At 36.0% G+C, this 21,463-nt stretch overlaps 1 protein-coding gene across 1 annotated transcript; it reads right to left on the minus strand.

The window, feature by feature from the left end:
* Positions 1-200: 200 nt before the first annotated feature.
* Positions 201-17,088, minus strand: LOC123315299. The gene is made up of 3 exons (XM_044900949.1): positions 16,573-17,088; positions 6,454-6,554; positions 201-2,886 (listed from the first exon to the last, which is right to left on the minus strand). Exons 1-3 carry the CDS (start codon positions 17,086-17,088, stop codon positions 201-203), a joined length of 3,303 nt encoding a protein of 1,100 aa, XP_044756884.1.
* Between the last annotated feature and the right edge of the window lie 4,375 nt (positions 17,089-21,463).

Genomic DNA, 21,463 nt, shown 5'->3' on the forward strand with positions numbered 1-21,463 from the left:
ACTATAACTGAGCGTTGCAGTAACATAACCGCCCACCTAAAATAGTTATATTTTAAGTAGAAGATAAGAAAGAAGAAAAAAAAAACACTAATATACATTTATATAATATTGTGAGAGAGGGAAAAAAAAATATTATATAATTACTTGTAGTGAAAATATATGAGAGAGAGAGAATTAAAAAAAAAAATAAAAACTCGTCGCTATTGTTCGGGAAGCGGACAAAGCTTAACGACAGGTCGCTGCAGTGACCCATTAACGGTTCTGATTGTAGCCACACGAGCTATTCCATCGGAGCCAGGGTGTAATTTTTCTATACGTGCCAAGCGCCAACGTAAAGGTGAGATTGGCCCGTCATTTACAATGACCAGAATTCCTGGCTTCAATGGATAATTGGATGATTCATTCCACTTTTTCCGCTGTTGCAAAGTGTGTAAATATTCCCTTTGCCAACGCTTCCAAAAATCCCGATGCATTCGTGTTAATAATTGCCATCGAGAAAGCCTTCTCATCGGTAGATCGGACAAATCTTCATCAGGTAGTGCTGAGAGAGGCGCAAGAGTTAAAAAATGTCCTGGGGTTAAAGCTGAGGTATCGTTGGGGTCACTGCTAAGAGGGCATAGAGGGCGCGAATTTAGAACGGCCTCAATTTGTGTGAGCACAGTGTACAACTCCTCATAGGTGAGCTTTTGTTCACCTATTACTCTCAGGAGATGAGTCTTCGTAGATTTTATTCCCGCCTCCCAAAGTCCTCCAAAGTGAGGGGATGACGGGGGATTGAACGTCCACTCAATTTTTTCACTTTCTACCGCATTTTTCATCAAATTGAGTAGAATTCCGTGAGCACCTCGGAAATTGGTACCTCCGTCACTAAAAATTCTCTGACACCTACCGCGACGGGCAATAAATCGTCGTAATGCTGCCAGAAAGGCCTCTGAGGAGAGATCAGAAACTAGCTCAACGTGTACTGCCTTCACAGCAAAACATATAAAAAGGCATATATATGCTTTGGTATATTTAGTTCCACGACTTCGTGACATGGTAACGAAGAAAGGGCCCCCAAAATCAACGCCAACGCACCTAAAAGGTTTAATTTTATTTAAACGAACAGCGGGTAAATTTCCCATGAGTGGTTGGACAGGTTTTGGGTTTACTCTGAAGCATGTATTACATTTAGAAAGTACACGATGAATCGCTCTTCGTGGTGAAAGAATCCAAAACTGTTGGCATAATAAATATTGTAGCATCTGATGCCCTGGATGCAGATAAAGAATATGAAAATGTCGGATAATTAAATCTGTTAAGAGATGGTGACAAGGAAGAAGTGCTGGATGTTTATTCTCGTAGGAGAGTCCAGAAAAGGCAATACGACCGCCCACCCTGAGAATTCCATCTGAATCAAGAAACGCGTTTAATTTTCTTAGCGGTTTGGAAATAAGTTTCTTTCTCTGAAGATTGAGTATATCATCACTAAAAACCTGTGATTGAACAGTTTTCACGATGAGATAAAGAGATTTCTTTAGCTCCGAGGAAGTCAAGCCACCACGTCGGCGTAGAGAAGGATATCTAGAATTGAAACAAAACCTCAAAACATAAGCCAGAACATTCTGAATTTTGGAGAGCGTAGAAAACCTGGACAAAATATCATCAACCAAGGTTGTTTCGATACAGGTTGTCAATGCAATTTTTCCTGCCTCTGCTGAACATAAGGGATCATCAGAACCTGAAAACTCCACCTCCAAGTTGAATGGAGCTGGTGAGGACAACCAACTTGGTCCCGACCACCACATGGTGCATCTCACCAGTTTTGATGGCGTGAGTCCCCTAGATCCAAAATCAGCAGGATTGTCTTCAGACCTCACATGAAACCAACGTTCCGGCGGTACCAAATCCTGAATTTTTGTCGTTCTATTGCTGACAAAGGATTTCCATTTATGAGGAGAAGATTTAATCCACGCTAGAGCAACTTTAGAATCTGACCAAGCGTATATATCATCTATTTTAATAGATGAATAAGTGGATTTGATGAAAGAAATTAATTTGGCCAGTAATAAAGAGGCACATAACTCTAAACGAGGAAGTGAAATTCGCCTAATTGGAGCAACTTTAGACTTGGCGCAAATGAAAGAAATCGAGACCTCTCCTGCAGTGTTTAAAAATCGGAAGTAGGCCACTGCAGCATATCCTCTCTCGCTTGCATCACCAAATCCGTGTAGTTCACATCTCACCCTTGAACTAAGACTTAGACGTCGCGAAATTTGTAACTCCTGCAGATCAGACAATTCGGACCTGCACTGACTCCAATGATCGACAAATTCCGATGAAGGAACCTGATCCCACTGCAATCCCTGAACCCAGAGCAGCTGAATAAAATATTTCATAAGAAATGTGAAGGGTGTTAGAAAACCCAATGGATCATAGATGCGTGCAAGTTGTGAAAGAATACTCCGTTTCGTACAACTATTTTCTATTCCTGTAACGGCAAATGAAAAACAGTCTGAGCAAGGATTCCATCTCAAACCCAGAATTTTGACAAAATCGCCCTCATCGAAGGAAAAGGATTGTGACAACTGATGGTCATCTGGAATACCTTCAAGAATACATGGATTATTACTTGACCACTTTCTCAACTCGAATCCACCCCTACCCAATAGAGCAATCAGATCATCCCTGAGGTTGATGGAACCTTGGAGATCATCAGATCCCGACACGACGTCATCTACATATACGTCATCACGAAGGATTCTAGCTGCCAGGGAAAAAGATGTTTCTTCATCATCTGCTAATTTATGCAATGTTCGAAGGGCCAGAAAAGGCGCCGAAGAAACTCCATACGTGACCGTGTTGAGTTCATAGCATTCAACCGGATCTGATGGACTGAACCGCCATATATATATTCTTTTGAAAAAGAGTGTTACAAACTTTTACAATCTGAAAATAACAATGAAGCGGGTGTAAAGAAATGGAACAAGAAACAGATCCTAAAAACCTGTTCCAGGTTCCAGATCTCAGTGTAAGCAGAGGAAAAATGTCAACGGGGTACCATACATATCTTCGTATGATACATGAAAAAAACAGAGATAAAAACCTCAGAAAAAACTCTCTGTTTGCCCGTATAAGTGTAATGATGATGTATTTGTGTAAAGAATAAGCTGAAAATAATTGAAATTGAAGGACATCTTCTTCATATGCCAAAATCCAAAAACTTCCTCCCATTCTTTGTACTATGATGGTTGACGAAGAATAATCTGAAAACAAAAAAGAAAGAAAAAACGAGAGGGGTGTGTTGCATTTTATATTACTCATTAAATAATTTTGAAATTAGTAACCCAACTCAAAAAAGAATCGGTAACCGAATGAATACCTTCGAAACCACCCCGAAAACGATATATTCCACAACTGTTCACCAAGTGGTCTATAGTTTCTTCTTCTGCACCACACTCACATCTTGGACTATCAACAGCATTCCACCTAAAGAGCATGCTATTACACCGACCATGGCCAGTCCTCAGTCGATTTAGTGTACACCAAATTTTTCTTGGAAGATCAAAGCCAGGAACTTTTTTTAAAGGATCAGTAATCAAATCTTTATTAAAGAGATTACATGAATTCCATTCTGATTGCCAAAATTCTTTATGGTTATTAGTTGAATACAGAAAATCATTAGTCCATAAAGGCTTACGAGATTTTAATCTGGCACTTCTAGAATCTGGTAAATATGATAAAATTGGAAATGAATTTGGGTAGGAATGGAATTTATTCCAAGACTTCGAGACTGCCACCTGTCGGCGAATATGAGGTGGTACGATGTTTGACAGAACGGGTAACCAATGCAAAGGTGTAGATTTGATAGTCCCCGTAACGATCCTCATAGAATCATTGAGTATGGTGTCGATTTTATTGACGTGAGCACTGTTGAACCAAACAGAGCAACAGTACTCAGCAGCAGAAAAAACTAGGGCCAAAGCTGCCGTACGAAGTGTGACGGCATCAGCACCCCATGAAGAACCAGCTAATTTTTGAATTATATTGTTCCTCGATTTTAATTTCAAACGTAAACTCTCCAAATGAACCTTAAAATTCAATGAAGAATCTAATTTTATTCCGAGATATTTAGGATTGAAATTATGTTGTAAAACATCATCATTAAAAGTTACTTTCAATTTTCTATATTTTTGCTGATTATTTAAATGGAAACAGGAAACTTCTGTTTTATTTGGATTAGGACATAACCGCCATTCAAGGAAATAATTTTTCAGGATTTCTAAGTCTTGCGTTAAAGTATTTTCTATCACTTCGAAATCAGAATGGCGAAAAGCAAGAGCAATATCATCGGCGTAAATAAATTTTTCGGAAGACGTATCGGGGATATCACATAAATATAAATTGAAAAGAAGAGGAGATAATACCGATCCTTGTGGAAGTCCATTATTTAAAGTTTTGAAACTACTGCTTTTATCATTAACAAAAACACGAAGTCTTCGATCAGATAATATATTTTCTATCAAACGAACCATTTTACCACATTTTAAGTGACTGTGAAGTTTAAAAATTAAACCATCTTTCCACACCGTATCGTACGCCGATGATAGATCTACAAATGCTGTTCCTGTTTTCTTCTTATTATTGAAACCCGATTCAATAAAAGTAGTCAGGCTCAGTACCTGATCAGAACAATTTCTATTCTTTCTAAAACCTCCCTGGCAATTTTGTAAAACATCCTCAACATATGTTTCAATCCTAAATTGGATCAATCTCTCAAGAATTTTAAAAGGGACACTTAATAAACTTATAGGACGATAATTATTCGGATCCGAAGAATTTTTACCATGCTTCAAAATTGCAATAACTTTTGCTTTTCTAAATTCAGTTGGAAAATTACCAGAATTCAAAATATCATTATAAAACGATAATAGCCAAGATAAAGCTTTTACTCCCAAGTGTTTTATGAATTCTGGGTAAATGCCATCAAACCCAGCAGCTTTTCGAGATTTCGTGCATCTAATTGCAGATTTTAATTCATCCATATTAAAAGGATTAGAAATAACATCTACAATAGATGCCGATTTCCTTAATTTATGTAATTTTTTCCTCATGTCTTCAACTTTCGATTGGGAGATTTTAACTGTGTTCGCTACATTTACAAGTCGGCGAGCAATCAGTTCTGGATTCACATTTGAAGGGGCTTTAGTTAAAGGAGCAGCTTCTCCTAATTTCCGTAAAACATCCCAAGAACTCCTACTCGAATGAGTAAAATTCATATTAGACACAATTTCATTCCATTTTTCTTTACGACCGACATTAATAGATTTTAATAATGCATCTGATTTCTGTTCTGTTGGGGATCGTTGATATTCCTCATACAAACTTTCTGTTTCCCTTGACCAACCAGGGATATAATTTTTTCGAAAGCCTCTAGGAATAAATTTTTTCGCAGCAGCTTTAATAACACCCATAAATCTAAAGTAATTTTTATAAGAAGGACGAAACCATCTTATATCACTATCAACTTTTTCCTTAAATTTATCCCAGCGAGCTTTCTGGAAGTTCCACCTTGACTTAGGTAAGGAAGCATTTGTGTGAAGAATATTACCTAAACAGAGTAAAATAGGTCTATGTTGACTGTGTGGGAAATTATTTAAAACTTTACGGTTTACAGAAAGAGGTCTGGAATTTACATCAGAGGAAACTATACATAAATCTGGATTATATCCTCTGTTCCATCTGGCCGAATGAAAAGTAGGCCTATCTTTTGCATCGAAAATTAGATGAAGGTCGTTATTTTCAATCCATTCAGTTAAAGCTGTCCCATTATAATCGTTAACTGCATAACCCCACATAATGTGATGACAATTAAAATCTCCACAATAAATTGAAGGATGAGGAAAAATAACATCGAAATTTCGAGGCCAAAGAGTATTGGGGGGTTTGTAAATATTGATAATAGAAATGTCATTAAGTTTGAAAGCAATGAAAAACACTCCGTCAATATCACCTTTTCGAATTAAGTTAATATTACCAATTAAAGAATTCTCAACGTAACAAGTCAGACCATAAATGGGACTCAAAAGATAATCAAATAATACATAACCTGCTAAAAGGCCTCTTTTTTGGAGTTGTTCTTGGTTTGCACAGTGAGTTTCTTGGAGAAGAATAATGTCTGCACCGCAATCAATCGATAATTTAGATAAATAATCGCCTTTGTCTTTGGAGATTCCTTCAATATTCAACGAAATAATTCTAATAATTCCACTCTCTGACCGGGAGATTCCTTTGGAACAGGTCCGGTCTTCCAAGTGATGATTCAATCGTTCTTCAGGTGTTCGAGGAACGCTACAGGACCCTAATGTTGGGGAATCATCTCCCGTAGATGTACGGTTATTAAACATTGAAAAATAATTAAAAAAATCAGGAGCAAATTAGAAAACTTCTGACAGCTATCTTGACATTAGTCATAGAATCCGCTGATACTTACGGTGAACAGGGTCAACCAAGATCTGACGGTACATTTGCCGAATGTCGGCTGTGAAAACATACTTATGCTTGTAGCTTCGGTCCTGTAAGAAGGCAGTCGTTTAAGGAAGGATTATCCATAACCTTGGCTGAAGCATCAAAGACGACTCTCAGTTTCGTAGACGAACTATCCGGCTTCACAACACAATGATGGGGAATGAAATAAGAATCATTCAATGATGAAGCCAAATCTACTATTGTCATATGACCCGAATCCAGATAATCCTGCATAAATTTGCAGTAATCATCCCGAAGGGTGGGATTCGTGCGAAGTCGACGCTCTAAGGAAAGAAAGCGACGTGAGGCCATGGAGTACGTATCTCCAAATGATATAAGTGGGGTAACTTTAAAAGGCAGAGAAACACTATATCGTCCAGACGCAGATCTGCTGACATCTCTGCTGAAGATTTCTTCGCATAAAATCTCCTCTGGCGATCTGCATTCAGAATTTGGAAGTTCTTCTACCTCCCAGAAGGATTTCAGAGTAGAATTCAGCGAAGAATCAACAGAAATATGTAGTGAACTGACACCTTGGTTTGGAATTATCGTTCGACCCATCAACACCCAACCAAAAACTGTTTGAAGGGCAGAAGGCTCTCCTTTCTCCCCAACAACACGACCACCGAGAAGTAATGAAGGAAATACCTCGGCGCCCAACAAAAGATCGATATTACCTGGGGTGTCAAAGTTGGGATCAGCCAAGTCCAAAGTGGATATTGAAGGTGACGAAAAGGACACTCTCGAACTCGGCAGGTGAGAACAAATCTTGTTCATAACAATTGCATCAAATGTAAATGATGGACTGAGGGCAGACCTAGGACACACAGTGCATATAACACTGGATGAGGATGGTATCGAACTATCTCCTATTCCCCGAATACATAAAAATGATTTAGAAAGGTGAAGACCTAACTGAGAAGCACACTTCTTCGTTATTAGATTCGTTTGGGAGCCACTATCGAGGAGAGCTCGAATCATTTTGAAGTTACCATAGGCATCTCGGATTTTCACCTGTGCAGTAGCCAAGAGTACACCGGAATCTGAAGAAGACGTCATTATAATAGCTTGAGAAGAACCCGATGAATTCGACGGTGCGGCAGAAGATACAATTGAATTAGAATTTTCTTCAACAGTTTGGGAATCGGAATTTGGAAAATGAAGGAGGGAATGATGTTTGCCCGAACATGAACGACAGGTAGATTTCGAGGCGCACTTAGATACGTCATGTGCTGAGTGAAGGCAATTGAAACACCATTTGTTCATTTTAGCAATTTGTTGCCTTTCAAATGGCGATTTCGCAAGAAAAGAATAACATTTATAAATGCTATGAGCAGATTGACAATAGTTACACTTCAATTTATTTTTTGTACTATTATTCATGGATTGAGTCATGAAAATTGATGTAGATTTCTGAGATTTTTTAGATTCGTTCTGTGAGAGTGGACTGTATTTTGATTTAGCAGATATAGAAAGAGCAGCAGATTCAAGAGCAGCGCATTGATTCAAAAGAAATTTTTGAAGACTTGCAAATGAGGGTAATTCTGTAGAACATTCCTGTAATTCGAAGCGTTTAATAGTCGAATTATCAAGTTTTTGCATCATCATATGAAAAAGAATGAAATCCCATTGATCAACCGGTAAACCTAGATTTTTCAAGAATGAAAGATTTTCCGAAAAAACATCAATTAGTTTGCGCAAACCTTCAACGGATTCTTGTGACAGCTTTGGGACGTTTGTTAATTCTTGCCAAAAAGAATTTGCTAAAAGACGTTTGTTTTGGTATCTTTTAGTTAAAGTATTGAATGCAATTTGATAATTTTCAGATGTTAATGAAATACCCTTTAAAAGTGAAAAAGCTTGTGAAGTCAAGGAGCTCAGTAAATACTGAAACTTTTCAACATCCGATAAGTTATCGTTATTATGTACCAAACTTACGAAGATATCATAAAAGGTAGTCCAATGTTTATAGTTTCCACTAAACGTTGGCAACGAAACTTTTGGAAGCTAGACGTTAGGTGCACCTTTAGTAATGCTGACTACTGAACTTCTACTGTCATCATCAGAAAATAAATTTTTATAAATAGTTTTGATGGTGAAAAAGGATTCATTAACGGATGACTTCAACAATTTTTCCGCATTTAAATCAGAGCCTTCAACTACTGATAATAAGGCAATAATAGCACTATGAATGTCATGAAACTTTTGGTGAATATGATCCAATTGTTCATAACGCAGTCTGAAACGAGTATGGAGGCTCTCATCACCAATGGCGGATTGTGCCAACAAAAGTACTTCCTCGATATCATCGATATGAAGCTGACGAAGAGCAATATTTTGCTTTAATTTATTAGCACTCATTATGAGATAAATAAATTTGAAAACTGCAACCCTCAGTTATGAAGTTGAATGAGAGAAAAAAAAAAAAACTAAAGGAATGAATGAAGAGAAATACGAACAAAAAAATCTAGATATTATTTTGAATGAACGCTGAATCAACAGATAATATCCGGCTCGAATTAGGGCCAATGTTACGGTAGCTCAATTAACGTTTGATTTAAATTAGAAAAGAAAATGGAGAATACAAAAGATACGCTGGAAGCACTCGAACCTACCTTTATTGGAACGATCGCCAGAATGGGGAGCTGGTACTATCCTGGTATCTATTTGCAGTCCTTGGAAAGCTTTCACACACCTTTTCTTGAAATTATGAGATTTCGAATATCGAGAATTCAATGAGAAATTTGCTTCGCACTTCGTGAACCGAGAATTCGAATTGAATTCATCTCTCGTCCATATGTTCCCATATGTAGCCCGAGATTTTCCAACGTATTTATTTACAACATAAAAATGAAACGCGGCTATTGATTCAACGCTCAATTCAAATCCGAAAAATAAACTTTACTGAATATTAATAATGAATAATTATGAAACCGAATAAATACTATAACTGAGCGTTGCAGTAACATGGTTCTTTATTTAAAATCCTATCCAAAATAACAAGTTATGTGGAGACGAAGTGAAATAGTGTCAAAAAACAAAGACAAACATAGGTATATCCGATGGGTGCAATCACAATCAACTTAGAAATTCCTCTAGACTGTAAGGCTCCAGTTCTAAGAGAAATTTATATAATCTCCTCTTGAAAAATTTTTCATCCCTTATAGTTTTGATATTTATCTTAAGGCATCTAAATTCAACCTGTCTCTGAGATGTTGTCATATTCAACCTGGGATAGAGATAGTCCACATTTCTTGTCTCGTAGAAGGATTTCTGGTTCTCGTATTTTCCAAACAATTTATTATTGACTTTAATGAAGAGGACACACTCTTGTATATATATAGCATAGATAGTTAAAATTCCTGTCTTCTTGAATTCGTTTCTGCAGGATTGGCCATATTTCAAATTATTCATTATTCTGACCGCCTTCTTTTGTGCAATAAAAAGTGAATTAATATTTTCTGCCCCATAAAATACGATACCAAACCTCAGTTTTGATTCTATAGTTGCATTGTACACTGTTTTCAAGTAAGTTTTACTGATATATTTGGATATAGTACGAAAACCATAAATAGATGTCATTACTCTTTCGCCTAGATAGTTTATATGTCTTTTCCAATTAACATTTTTATCTATATAAACTGCCAAGAATTTTGTGCATTCAGCAAGATCATATTTAACTTGATTCAATATAATGTGATCAATTTCTTCTATCTTTGAGTTGGTCGGTGAGAAGAGTATTAATTGTTTTTTTTCTGTATTTATTATCAGATTGTTTTGTTCAAACCATTATTTTGATACGGGTGTGAAGGCAGCAACGGTTTTTTCATTTTCGCTTTTACCATACAGATTGTGAAAATACCTGTTGTTCGGGATTTTTTGATACGAATGGGTTATTTAGAACATTATAAACACAGTCTATAGGGTGAAATAATTTGTGCATCGAAAACTACCCCCACCAACCCCCCGAAATTAAACTATCTTGATACACAGTGAAAAAATCCCGTTGCTCGGAGTTTTTTGATGGAAATGGGTTGTTATCCACATACTGAACACGATCTATAGGGTGAAATAATTTGTGCATCAAAAACTACCCCTCCTTCAACCCTCTGAAGTTGAACTAAAATGCTATAGTGAAAAGTGTAAAAAAAACCGTTGCTGGGTGTTTTTTGATGGAAATGGGTTGTTACCAACATACTGAACACGATCTATAGGGTGAAATGATTTGTGCATCAAAAACTACCCCTCCTCCAACCCTCTGAAGTTGAAATATCTTGATACAGTAAAAAGTGTGAAAAAAACCCGTTGCTCGGAGTTTTTTGATAGAAATGGGTTGTTACCAACATACTAAACACGATCTATAGGGTGAAATAATTTGTGCATCAAAAACTACCCCCCTCCAACCCTCTGAAGTTGAAATATCTTGATACAGTAAAAAGTGTGGAAAAAAACCGTTGCTCCTGGTTTTTTGATGGAAATGGGTTGTTATCCACATACTGAACACGATCTATAGGGTGAAATAATTTGTGCATCAAAAACTACCCCCCTCCAACCCTCTAAAGTTGAAATACCTTGATACAGTAACAAGTGTAAAAAAAAAACCGTTGCTCGGTATTTTTTGATGGAAATGGGTTGTTACCAACATACTGAACACGATCTATAGGGTGAAATAATTTGTGCATTAAAAACTACCCCCCTCCAACCCTCTAAAATTGAAATACCTTGATACAGTAAAAAGTGTGAAAAAAAACCGTTGCTCCTAGTTTTTTGATGGAAATGGGTTGTTATCCACATACTGAACACGATCTATAGGGTGAAATAATTTGTGCATTAAAAACTACCCCCCTCCAACCCTCTAAAGTTGAAATACCTTGATACAGTAAAAAGTGTGAAAAAAAAAACCGTTGCTCCTAGTTTTTTGATGGAAATGGGTTGTTATCCACATACCGAACACGATCTATAGGGTGAAATAATTTGTTAATTAAAAACTACCCCTCCTCCAACCCTCTGAAGTTGAAATATCTTGATACAGTAAAAAGTGTGGAAAAAACCGTTGCTCGGAGTTTTTTGATGGAAATGGGTTGTTATCCACATACTGAACACGATCTATAGGGTGAAATAATTTGTGCATCAAAAACTACCCCCCTCCAACCCTCTAAAGTTGAAATACCTTGATACAGTAAAAAGTGTGAAAAAAAACCGTTGCTCCTAGTTTTCTGATGGAAATGGGTTGTTATCCACATACTGAACACGATCTATAGGGTGAAATAATTTGTGCATCAAAAACTACCCCCCTCCAACCCTCTAAAGTTGAAATACCTTGATACAGTAACAAGTGTAAAAAAAAACCGTTGCTCGGTATTTTTTGATGGAAATGGGTTGTTACCAACATACTGAACACGATCTATAGGGTGAAATAATTTATGCATTAAAAACTACCCCCCTCCAACCCTCTAAAGTTGAAATACCTTGATACAGTAAAAAGTGTGAAAAAAAAACCGTTGCTCCTAGTTTTTTGATGGAAATGGGTTGTTATCCACATACTGAACACGATCTATAGGGTGAAATAATTTGTGCATTAAAAACTACCCCCCTCCAACCCTCTAAAGTTGAAATACCTTGATACAGTAACAAGTGTAAAAAAAAACCGTTGCTCGGTGTTTTTCGATGGAAATGGGTTGTTACCAACATACTGAACACGATCTATAGGGTGAAATAATTTGTGCATCAAAAACTACCCCTCCTTCAACCCTCTGAAGTTGAACTAAAATGCTATAGTGAAAAGTGTAAAAAAAACCGTTGCTCGGTGTCTTTTGATGGAAATGGGTTGTTACTAACATACTAAACACGATCTATAGGGTGAAATAATTTGTGCATCAAAAACTACCCCATTCCAACCCTTTGAAGTTGAAATATCTTGATACAGTAAAAAGTGTGAAAAAAACCCGTTGCTCGGAGTTTTTTGATGGAAATGGGTTGTTACCAACATACTAATCAAGATCTATAGGGTGAAATAATTTGTGCATCAAAAACTACCCCCCTCCAACCCTCTGAAGTTGAAATACTAACACTTTTTACTGTATCAAGATATTTCAACTTCAGAGGGTTGGAGGAGGGGTAGTTCTTGTTGCACAAATTATTTCACCCTATAGATCGTGTTCAGTATGTTGGTAACAACCCATTTCCATCAAAAAACTCCGAGCAACGGGTTTTTTTCACACTTTTTACTGTATCAAGATATTTCAACTTTAGAGGGTTGGAGGAGGGGTAGTTTTTGATGCACAAATTATTTCACCCTATAGATCGTGTTCAGTATGTTGGTTACAACCCATTTCCATCAAAAAATACCGAGCGACGGTTTTTTTTTTACACTTGTTACTGTATCAAGGTATTTCAACTTTAGAGGGTTGGAGGGGGGTAGTTTTTGATGCACAAATTATTTCACCCTATAGATCGTGTTCAGTATGTGGATAACAACCCATTTCCATCAAAAAACACCGAGCAACGGTTTTTTTTTACACTTTTCACTATAGCATTTTAGTTCAACTTCATAGGGTTGAAGGAGGGGTAGTTTTTGATGCACAAATTATTTCACCCTATAGATCGTGTTCAGTATGTTGGTAACAACCCATTTCCATCAAAAAATACCGAGCAACGGTTTTTTTTTTACACTTGTTACTGTATCAAGGTATTTCAACTTTAGAGGGTTGGAGGGGGGTAGTTTTTGATGCACAAATTATTTCAAACTATAGATCGTGTTCAGTATGTGGATAACAACCCATTTCCATCAAAAAACTAGGAGCAACGGTTTTTTTTCCACACTTTTTACTGTATCAAGATATTTCAACTTCAGAGGGTTGGAGGGGGGTAGTTTTTGATGCACAAATTATTTCACCCTATAGATCGTGTTCAGTATGTGGATAACAACCCATTTCCATCAAAAAACTAGGAGCAACGGTTTTTTTCCACACTTTTTACTGTATCAAGATATTTCAACTTCAGAGGGTTGGAGGGGGGTAGTTTTTGATGCACAAATTATTTCACCCTATAGATCGTGTTTAGTATGTTGGTAACAACCCATTTCCATCAAAAAACTCCGAGCAACGGGTTTTTTTCACACATTTAACTGTATCAAGATATTTCAACTTCAAAGGGTTGGAATGGGGTAGTTTTTGATGCACAAATTATTTCACCCTATAGATCGTGTTTAGTATGTTAGTAACAACCCATTTCCATCAAAAAACACCGAGCAACTTTTTTTTTTACACTTTTCACTATAGCATTTTAGTTCAACTTCAGAGGGTTGATGAGGGGGTAGTTTTTGATGCACAAATTATTTCACCCTATAGATCGTCTTCAGTATGTTGGTAACAACCCATTTCCATCAAAAAACACCGAGCAACGGTTTTTTTTTACACTTGTTACTGTATCAAGGTATTTCAACTTTAGAGGGTTGGAGGGGGGTAGTTTTTAATGCACAAATTATTTCACCCTATAGATCGTGTTCAGTATGTGGATAACAACCCATTTCCATCAAAAAACTAGGAGCAACGGTTTTTTTTCACACTTTTTACTGTATCAAGGTATTTCAACTTTAGAGGGTTGGAGGGGGGTAGTTTTTAATGCACAAATTATTTCACTCTATAGATCGTGTTCAGTATGTGGATAACAACCCATTTCCATCAAAAAACTAGGAGCAACGGTTTTTTTTCACACTTTTTACTGTATAAAGATATTTCAACTTCAAAGGGTGGGAATGGGGTAGTTTTTGAGGCACAAATTATTTCACCCTATAGATCGTGTTTAGTATGTTAGTAGCAACCCATTTCCTTCAAAAAACCCCGAGCAACGGTTTTTTTCACACTTTTTACAGTATCAAGAGGGTTCAACATTGGAGGGTTGAAGGAGGGGTAGTTTTTGATGCACAAATTATTTCACCCTATAGATCGTGTTCAGTATGTGGATAACAACCCATTTCCATCAAACAACTAGGAGCAACGGTTTTTTTTCACACTTTTTACTGTATCAAGATATTTCAACTTCAAAGGGTTGGAATGGGGTAGTTTTTGATGCACAAATTATTTCACCCTATAGATCGTGTTTAGTATGTTAGTAACAACCCATTTCCTTCAAAAAACCCCGAGCAACGGTTTTTTTCACACTTTTTACAGTATCAAGAGGGTTCAACATTAGAGGGTTGAAGGAGGGGTAGTTTTTGATGCACAAATTATTTCACCATATAGATCGTGTTCAGTATGTGGATAACAACCCATTTCCATCAAAAAACTCCGAGCAACGGGGTTTTTTCACTGTGTATCAAGATATTTTAATTTCGGGGGGTTGGTGGGGGTAGTTTTCGATGCACAAATTATTTCACCCTATAGACTGTGTTTATAATGTTCTAAATAACCCATTCGTATCAAAAAATCCCGAACAACAGGTATTTTCACAATCTGTATGGTAAAAGCAAAAATGAAAAAACCGTTGCTGGAAACCGTTGCTGCCTCCACACCCGTTATTTTGATTTCTCCAATGTGATTTCTATTGTTATTGGGATCTTAATATTAACACTCTCGGTAATATTTAATATGATTTATTATATCCAACTTATATCTCGATACAAAATACACGCTACAATGCTACAAAATCTTCTCATCGTGTCATGGCGCTTACACCACCTTTTCTTTACGTCACATGCATAGATATATGTGGAATCATAGAAGATTAACTCTTCTTTTATTTTAGCGGGTTACAACACCCCCCCCCTCGCTAAAATCTTTCAAAGCCAACATATTCCTAAACTTGACAAATAGGCTTGTTGTTAAACCTTTCGTGAGGAAATCAGCTTACTGATTGGCTGAATCTACATAAATCATTCTAATTGTTCCCTTTTTTACATTTTCAGATACAAAATTAAACTTTAAGTCCACATGTTTGACCCTTCTATTATTTGCTGGGTTTTTGAATAATGCTTAGCATCCTTGATTATCCTCATAAAAGCTTATACAACCGAAATTAACACCCAAATCCAAAAATAGTTTTTTCAACCATAATCCTTCAGAAACAGATGAACATAATGCTACTAACTCTGCTTCTGTTGTAGAAAGCGATACGCTAGTTTGCTTTTTTGTTGTCCAACATAAAGTGTTGCCAAATATTTTAAAAACATATCCAGTGATGGATTTTCTGTCCAACGTATCACTTCCCCAATCTGCATCCACAAAACAACGAAATTCATTACAATTGTTTCTCTCATATTCTAATCCAATAGAAATTGTAGATTTTAAATATCACAAAATTCGTTGATTATATGCTTCATCTGTTGCCTTATCTTGAAACCTACTGAAATAATTTACAGCCAAACATATATCGACTCTAGTTCCTAACATTAAGTACATCAGACAACCTATTAATTCTCTGAAGGGTTGTGATGTCTTATTTATATCATTACAGAATTTTAAGATCTTTTTCAATAGGTGTTGAACTACCATTACAATTCTCCATGTTAAATTCCTTCAAAAGTTTCCTGATATAATTCGTTTGACTAATCCTTAAAATTCCATTTCGTTTGTCATATACTATTTCTAATCCTAGAAAATACTTCAAACCTCCCTTATCTTCATTCGAAACCTATCCATTAATTTTGACTTGATATAATCTAATTCAGTTGTACTTGGTCCACACAAAATTATATCATCCACGTAAATTAGTAAATAAATCTTATGTCCATTAGATTTATACAGTATATAAAGGCAAAAATCATTTTCAAAACCCGATGTCCAATAAAAATCTATTAATTTCGTCATTCCAACACTTTGAAGATTGTTTAAGACCATATAGCGATTTCTTTAATTTCAGAACTTTATTTTCAGGTAAGTTTATTCCCTTTGGGGGATATATGTATAAATCTTCTTTCAAAATACCATTCAAAAACGCAGTCTTTACATCTAATTGCTGAAAAATGTAACCAAATTGATTTCCCAAAATCAACAGGGCTCGAATAGATGTCATTTTTGCCAGAGGTGAATAAATTTCATCATACCCTTTTTGTGCAAAACCTCCCACCACCATTCGTGCCTCAAATTTATCCATCTCATTCTCTTCCATTGATTTATATGAAAACACCCATTTTGTGTCCAAAATTTGAATACCTTGAGGCTTATCAACTACTTGCCATGTCTCATTTATTTCTATTGACTCAAGTTCTCTTTCCAAAGCTTTCATCCAATTATCCCTATCTGTTCTATTTTCTATTTCATCAAAATTTTTAGGCACATTCTCAATAAAACTACATGCATCAAACGCCATGTATAGTTCGTAATCATTAAACCTTTCAGGAATTTTAACTTGTCTCTTATTCCCTGGTCTATCTACAGTGTCTCCTTCATCCCCCTTCTCACACACTTGTTCATCATCATTTATTTGTTCACTCACATCATTCTCATCGAACCACTGACTCTTATTCATGCATTCATCTCTCTCAAACCTAAATTCATCTTCATCAAACACAACATCTCTTGCAACTATCAATTTTTGATTTTCTAAGTCCCACAGTCTATATCCTGTCTGAGCATAACCCATCATTATCATTATACACTTTTTTACTTTTGAATCAAATTTTCTTCTGCACTCTTTAGGTATATGACAATAACTTGTACAACCAAAAGTTTTAAGATTACTAACATCTGGTTTCTTATTGTACCAGATTTCTGCTGGCGTTTTATCAAGTTTTGATGATGTTCCCCTGTTCATGAAATAATTTACTGTCAAAATAGCTTCTCCCCAGAATTTTTTCGGCACCTTTGACTCTTCCAAAATTGCCCTTGCTCTCTCAACTAAACTTCTATTTTTACGTTCGGCTTTTCCGTTCTGTTCAGTTCAAATATCCGCGCCGACACGCTCCCACGGACGCTTAGAGATAGGATAGGAATGTAGTTTTTCTTTGACATTTTTGTTAGCAAATTTTACATTTTTTATATAGTTTTCAATATCTTGATTCATAAGTGGCCAGTAGAAAATTTGTCTCGTACGGGCTTTAACTTTTTCTATTCCCAGATGCCCTTCGTGAAGTTTAAACAACATTTCATCCCTCAAACCTTTCGGAACAACTAATTTGTAATTAAAAAATAACAAGTCATCTGATACTGATAGTTCATTCTTGAGTTTAACGAAATGACGTACATGAAATGGTATTTTCGCCCGATTGTTGGGCCATTCTGTTTCAACAAATTTAACCACAGTCTGTAGTTGTTCATCATTTTTTGTAAATTGTCTAAACAAGTTCATTTTTTCCTCTGACATAGGCAAATAACTCGTGAGGGAATGAACCTGGTACTCTAAGTCAACTGAAGCAGTTTCATCCAGAAATGCACGCGATAAAGTGTCTGCAATATATAAGTATTTACCTGGCTTATACGTAACATTCAAATCATATTTGAGTAACTGTAATAACATGCGTTGTAGTCTAGGTGTCACATAAGATAAACTTTTTTTAAAAATCGCCTCTAATGGTCTATGATCTGAGTTCACTTTAATATTTTTTACTCCATAGATGAAGTAATGAAACTTTTGGCAACTGAACAAAATTGCCAACAACTCTTTTTCAATTTGAGCGTATGAGGTCTCACTTTTTGTCATACTCCTTGAAGCAAAAGCAATTGGATGACCATCCTGGAGCAAGCAGGACCCAAGACCATCCTTTGATGCATCAGTTTCAATTTCTATCGGCAATGCCGGATTAAAAAATCTGAGAACTGGAGCTGTAATCAACAAATGCTTTAATTTGGTTAATGATTGATCATGCTTATTAGACCAGTTCCACTCAATATTATCTCTAGTTAAATTGCGAAGTGGAGCAGTCACTTTTGACAAATTAGGAATGAACCTACCTAAGAACTTTGCCATACCCAGTAATCGTAAAAGATCTGTTTTATTCCTCGGCACGGGCATATCAGCGATAGCTTTAACATACGATTGACAAGGTTTAACTCCATCTTTGGAAAATATTTGCCCAAGAAATTTGACCTCATTAGATTTAAACTGAATTTTAGACTTATTGAATTTTATATTATACTTTACAGCACGATCTAAAACTTCTTTCAAACATCTATCATGTTCCGCCTCTGTCTCACCTGCGATAATTAAATCATCAAAATATATTTGTACTCCTTCAATACCTCCAAAAAGTTCGAAGTTTTTTCTCTGAAAAACTTCGGGAGCTGAACGTATTCCAAAGGGTAATCGACAAAATTGGTAACGACCAAATGGGGTGCCAAATGTGCAGTAATCTGCTGACAAATCATCAATTTTCACCTGGAAATACCCATCCTTCATATCGAGTACTGTAAAATAGGCTTTATTACTTAATTTACTTGCAATTTCATCTGCAGTCGGGATTAAAAACTGTTCCCGCTGTATATTTTCATTCAAATACTTAGGGTCTAAACATAACCTCAAATCCCCATTTTTTTTTCTCTACAATAACTAAAGCATTCAACCATTCAGTTGGCTTTATTACTTTTCTAATAATTCCTTGTTTTTCTAGATCCACTAATTTCATTTTCACACGTTCAAGAAGTGACTGAGGTATGCGTCTGACTCCTTGTACACGAGGCACCGCAACTTATGTTTCTGAATTAATAACTTTGATTTTTAAAAAGCTTTATTGACTATTGTTGAAGTGGACAATGTTAAAGTCTCGACATTCAATACAATAATGCCTTAACTATCGTAATTAATATTACATGTAACCTACTATTCCCCTACTCATAGGATAATTCCTGGTATCAGTGTAATATGATATCCCAAGATGAACCATGGGTCTTTTATATGAAGATAGGAGGATTCTAATATGTAACTCCTCCGCGCTTAAGTGAGAAAATTGGGGATTTTGAAAATTCTAATTTTTGAGCTCAATATCCTCCAATAGATTATTTTTATTTTTTCTAGTGTAAGGGTTTCCTCTTTTCTTATATTAAACTTACTAACTATAGACCATAAAATTATAAAAACTATGATTACATATATTATCAATGTGCAAAGACTCAAATTATCATAGTGGATGATTGGACTTTTCATTGAAAGAATTTGTTTCTTTGAATGTTCTATTTGTAGTCCAATATTTCTTATGTTATCAAGTTCGATATCGTCTAATTCTAAAGGAACTTGATCAATTCTTTCAAGAGTCTTTGATTCAAATATTTCTTGAATTTTTATGTTCGGTAAGTGGACAATGTTCATTCTAGAGGGGCTATGCTTCCAGTTTTTTAGAATTTCTTTGTCCACATTCACTTCACAGCCGTGAGGAACGAAAATAATGTATGTTCCGCACAACACTATTTTTTCGGCACTGTCTGCGCACTTCACTCTGGCAATCTTCTCCTCAGTTGTGATGACCATCCAATAATCAACGGCTAGTTGATGGACATTTGATCCCCTTAGATTGGTAACTTTTGGGCTGCAGCTCGTGTAGTTTTTGGTGACACTCAGTAGTTCGACTTCACAGGGGTTGCTTGATGATATGGGTTTTGTATTTTCCTCGCATAGGAAATTGGCGGGAAAAACTTCTTTGCATGGTTGGTTGAATAGAGCGTATTTTGTTTCACATAAGGAAAGGAATTTTGTGTGGGGGATGATAATTTGATAAGAGTTATTTTTCAGAATTGGCAATGGAAATAGCTCAAAATAATTGTAATTATTAATTTCCGTAAGAGGAATTTCAAGAATGAATCTTACTTGATTTTTACTTATGAATCCTTTGACTTTAATACAAACATAATACTGAATGATGTTTTCATCTTCAATGGCGAAGGGTAATTGATTATTTTGAATTTTTGCTTGAATATGAAGAGTTCCTGTTTGGGCAAAAGAAATAGCTATTTCTATATCGCTCAATATTTGGTTTATGATGTCTATTGCTAGAGTAATGTGTGTGAAAACTGAGTTTAGAACGGTTAAACGGCTTAAAGCCCGTTTGCAACAGCCGAAAATTCTCTAGAAAATTTACTCGAGATTTCATGCGCCGTGAATTATGTACCGTTACATACGCACTTTCGGTAGAATTCTCTGTTCAGTTGCGTACTAAATAGTCTCCGCCCTTTTCTTGCGAGAATTTTGTAGAGAATTCTCCAGAGAATTCTCGGCTGTTGCAAACGGGCTTAAGATATATTTGTGATTAGAGATTTCATGTAAATAGCTTTTGCCGTGTGTTGAACTGTGAAATGATGTGTTCATATTTTGATAGCTAGATATTAATTTATTGAATTCCACCGTAATGTTGGATAAATCGAAGATTTGAATAAGTGTCCAATAGTTTACAATATTTTGAGATGATCCCTTTTTCAGGGGTAACATGCCGGGATTATCTGTTATTTGGGTTATCTTTACTTCCGTACATTCTACGATGATGGACCCGCAGATTGTTGCGAGGGTGATGAGCCTGTAACAATAGGTTGTCTTAGATTTTTCAAATGAACTGTCCGGCCAATGTTTTGTTTCAATTTGTTACCTTCAATTTTTTGAATAAGCGCTTTATTACCTGGTAATATTTTTGTAATGGTAAATGGTCCGCTGAATTTAGGTCCGCTTTTGTTTCGTGCATATTTATAGCTTTTTTCGTAGACTGTTTGACCAACTTTGAAAGGGTTTTTTGTATTTTCGTTAATTTTTTCGACAATCCTATTTTTATGAGTAATTATATTTTCGTTGATTTTATCATAAACTAAAGCTAGTTTTTCCTTATGTTTTTGTAAAAAGTCACTATACATTTGTTTATCATACAAGATATCTAGGGGGTCTTTCAGTTTTGTATGGCCGAATGTGAGTTCGATTGGGGTTAGTTTGGTTGTGGAATGAATCGAGTTGTTATAACCTATTATAGCATATTTCATAATGATTCCTATGGCGTCTTTGGATTGTGACCTTAGAATTCTGCAGTGTTCTGCTATTGTTGAATGAA

The sequence above is a fragment of the Coccinella septempunctata genome, chromosome 6, assembly GCF_907165205.1.
Source record: "Coccinella septempunctata chromosome 6, icCocSept1.1, whole genome shotgun sequence".
Taxonomy (NCBI): Eukaryota; Metazoa; Arthropoda; class Insecta; order Coleoptera; family Coccinellidae; genus Coccinella; species Coccinella septempunctata.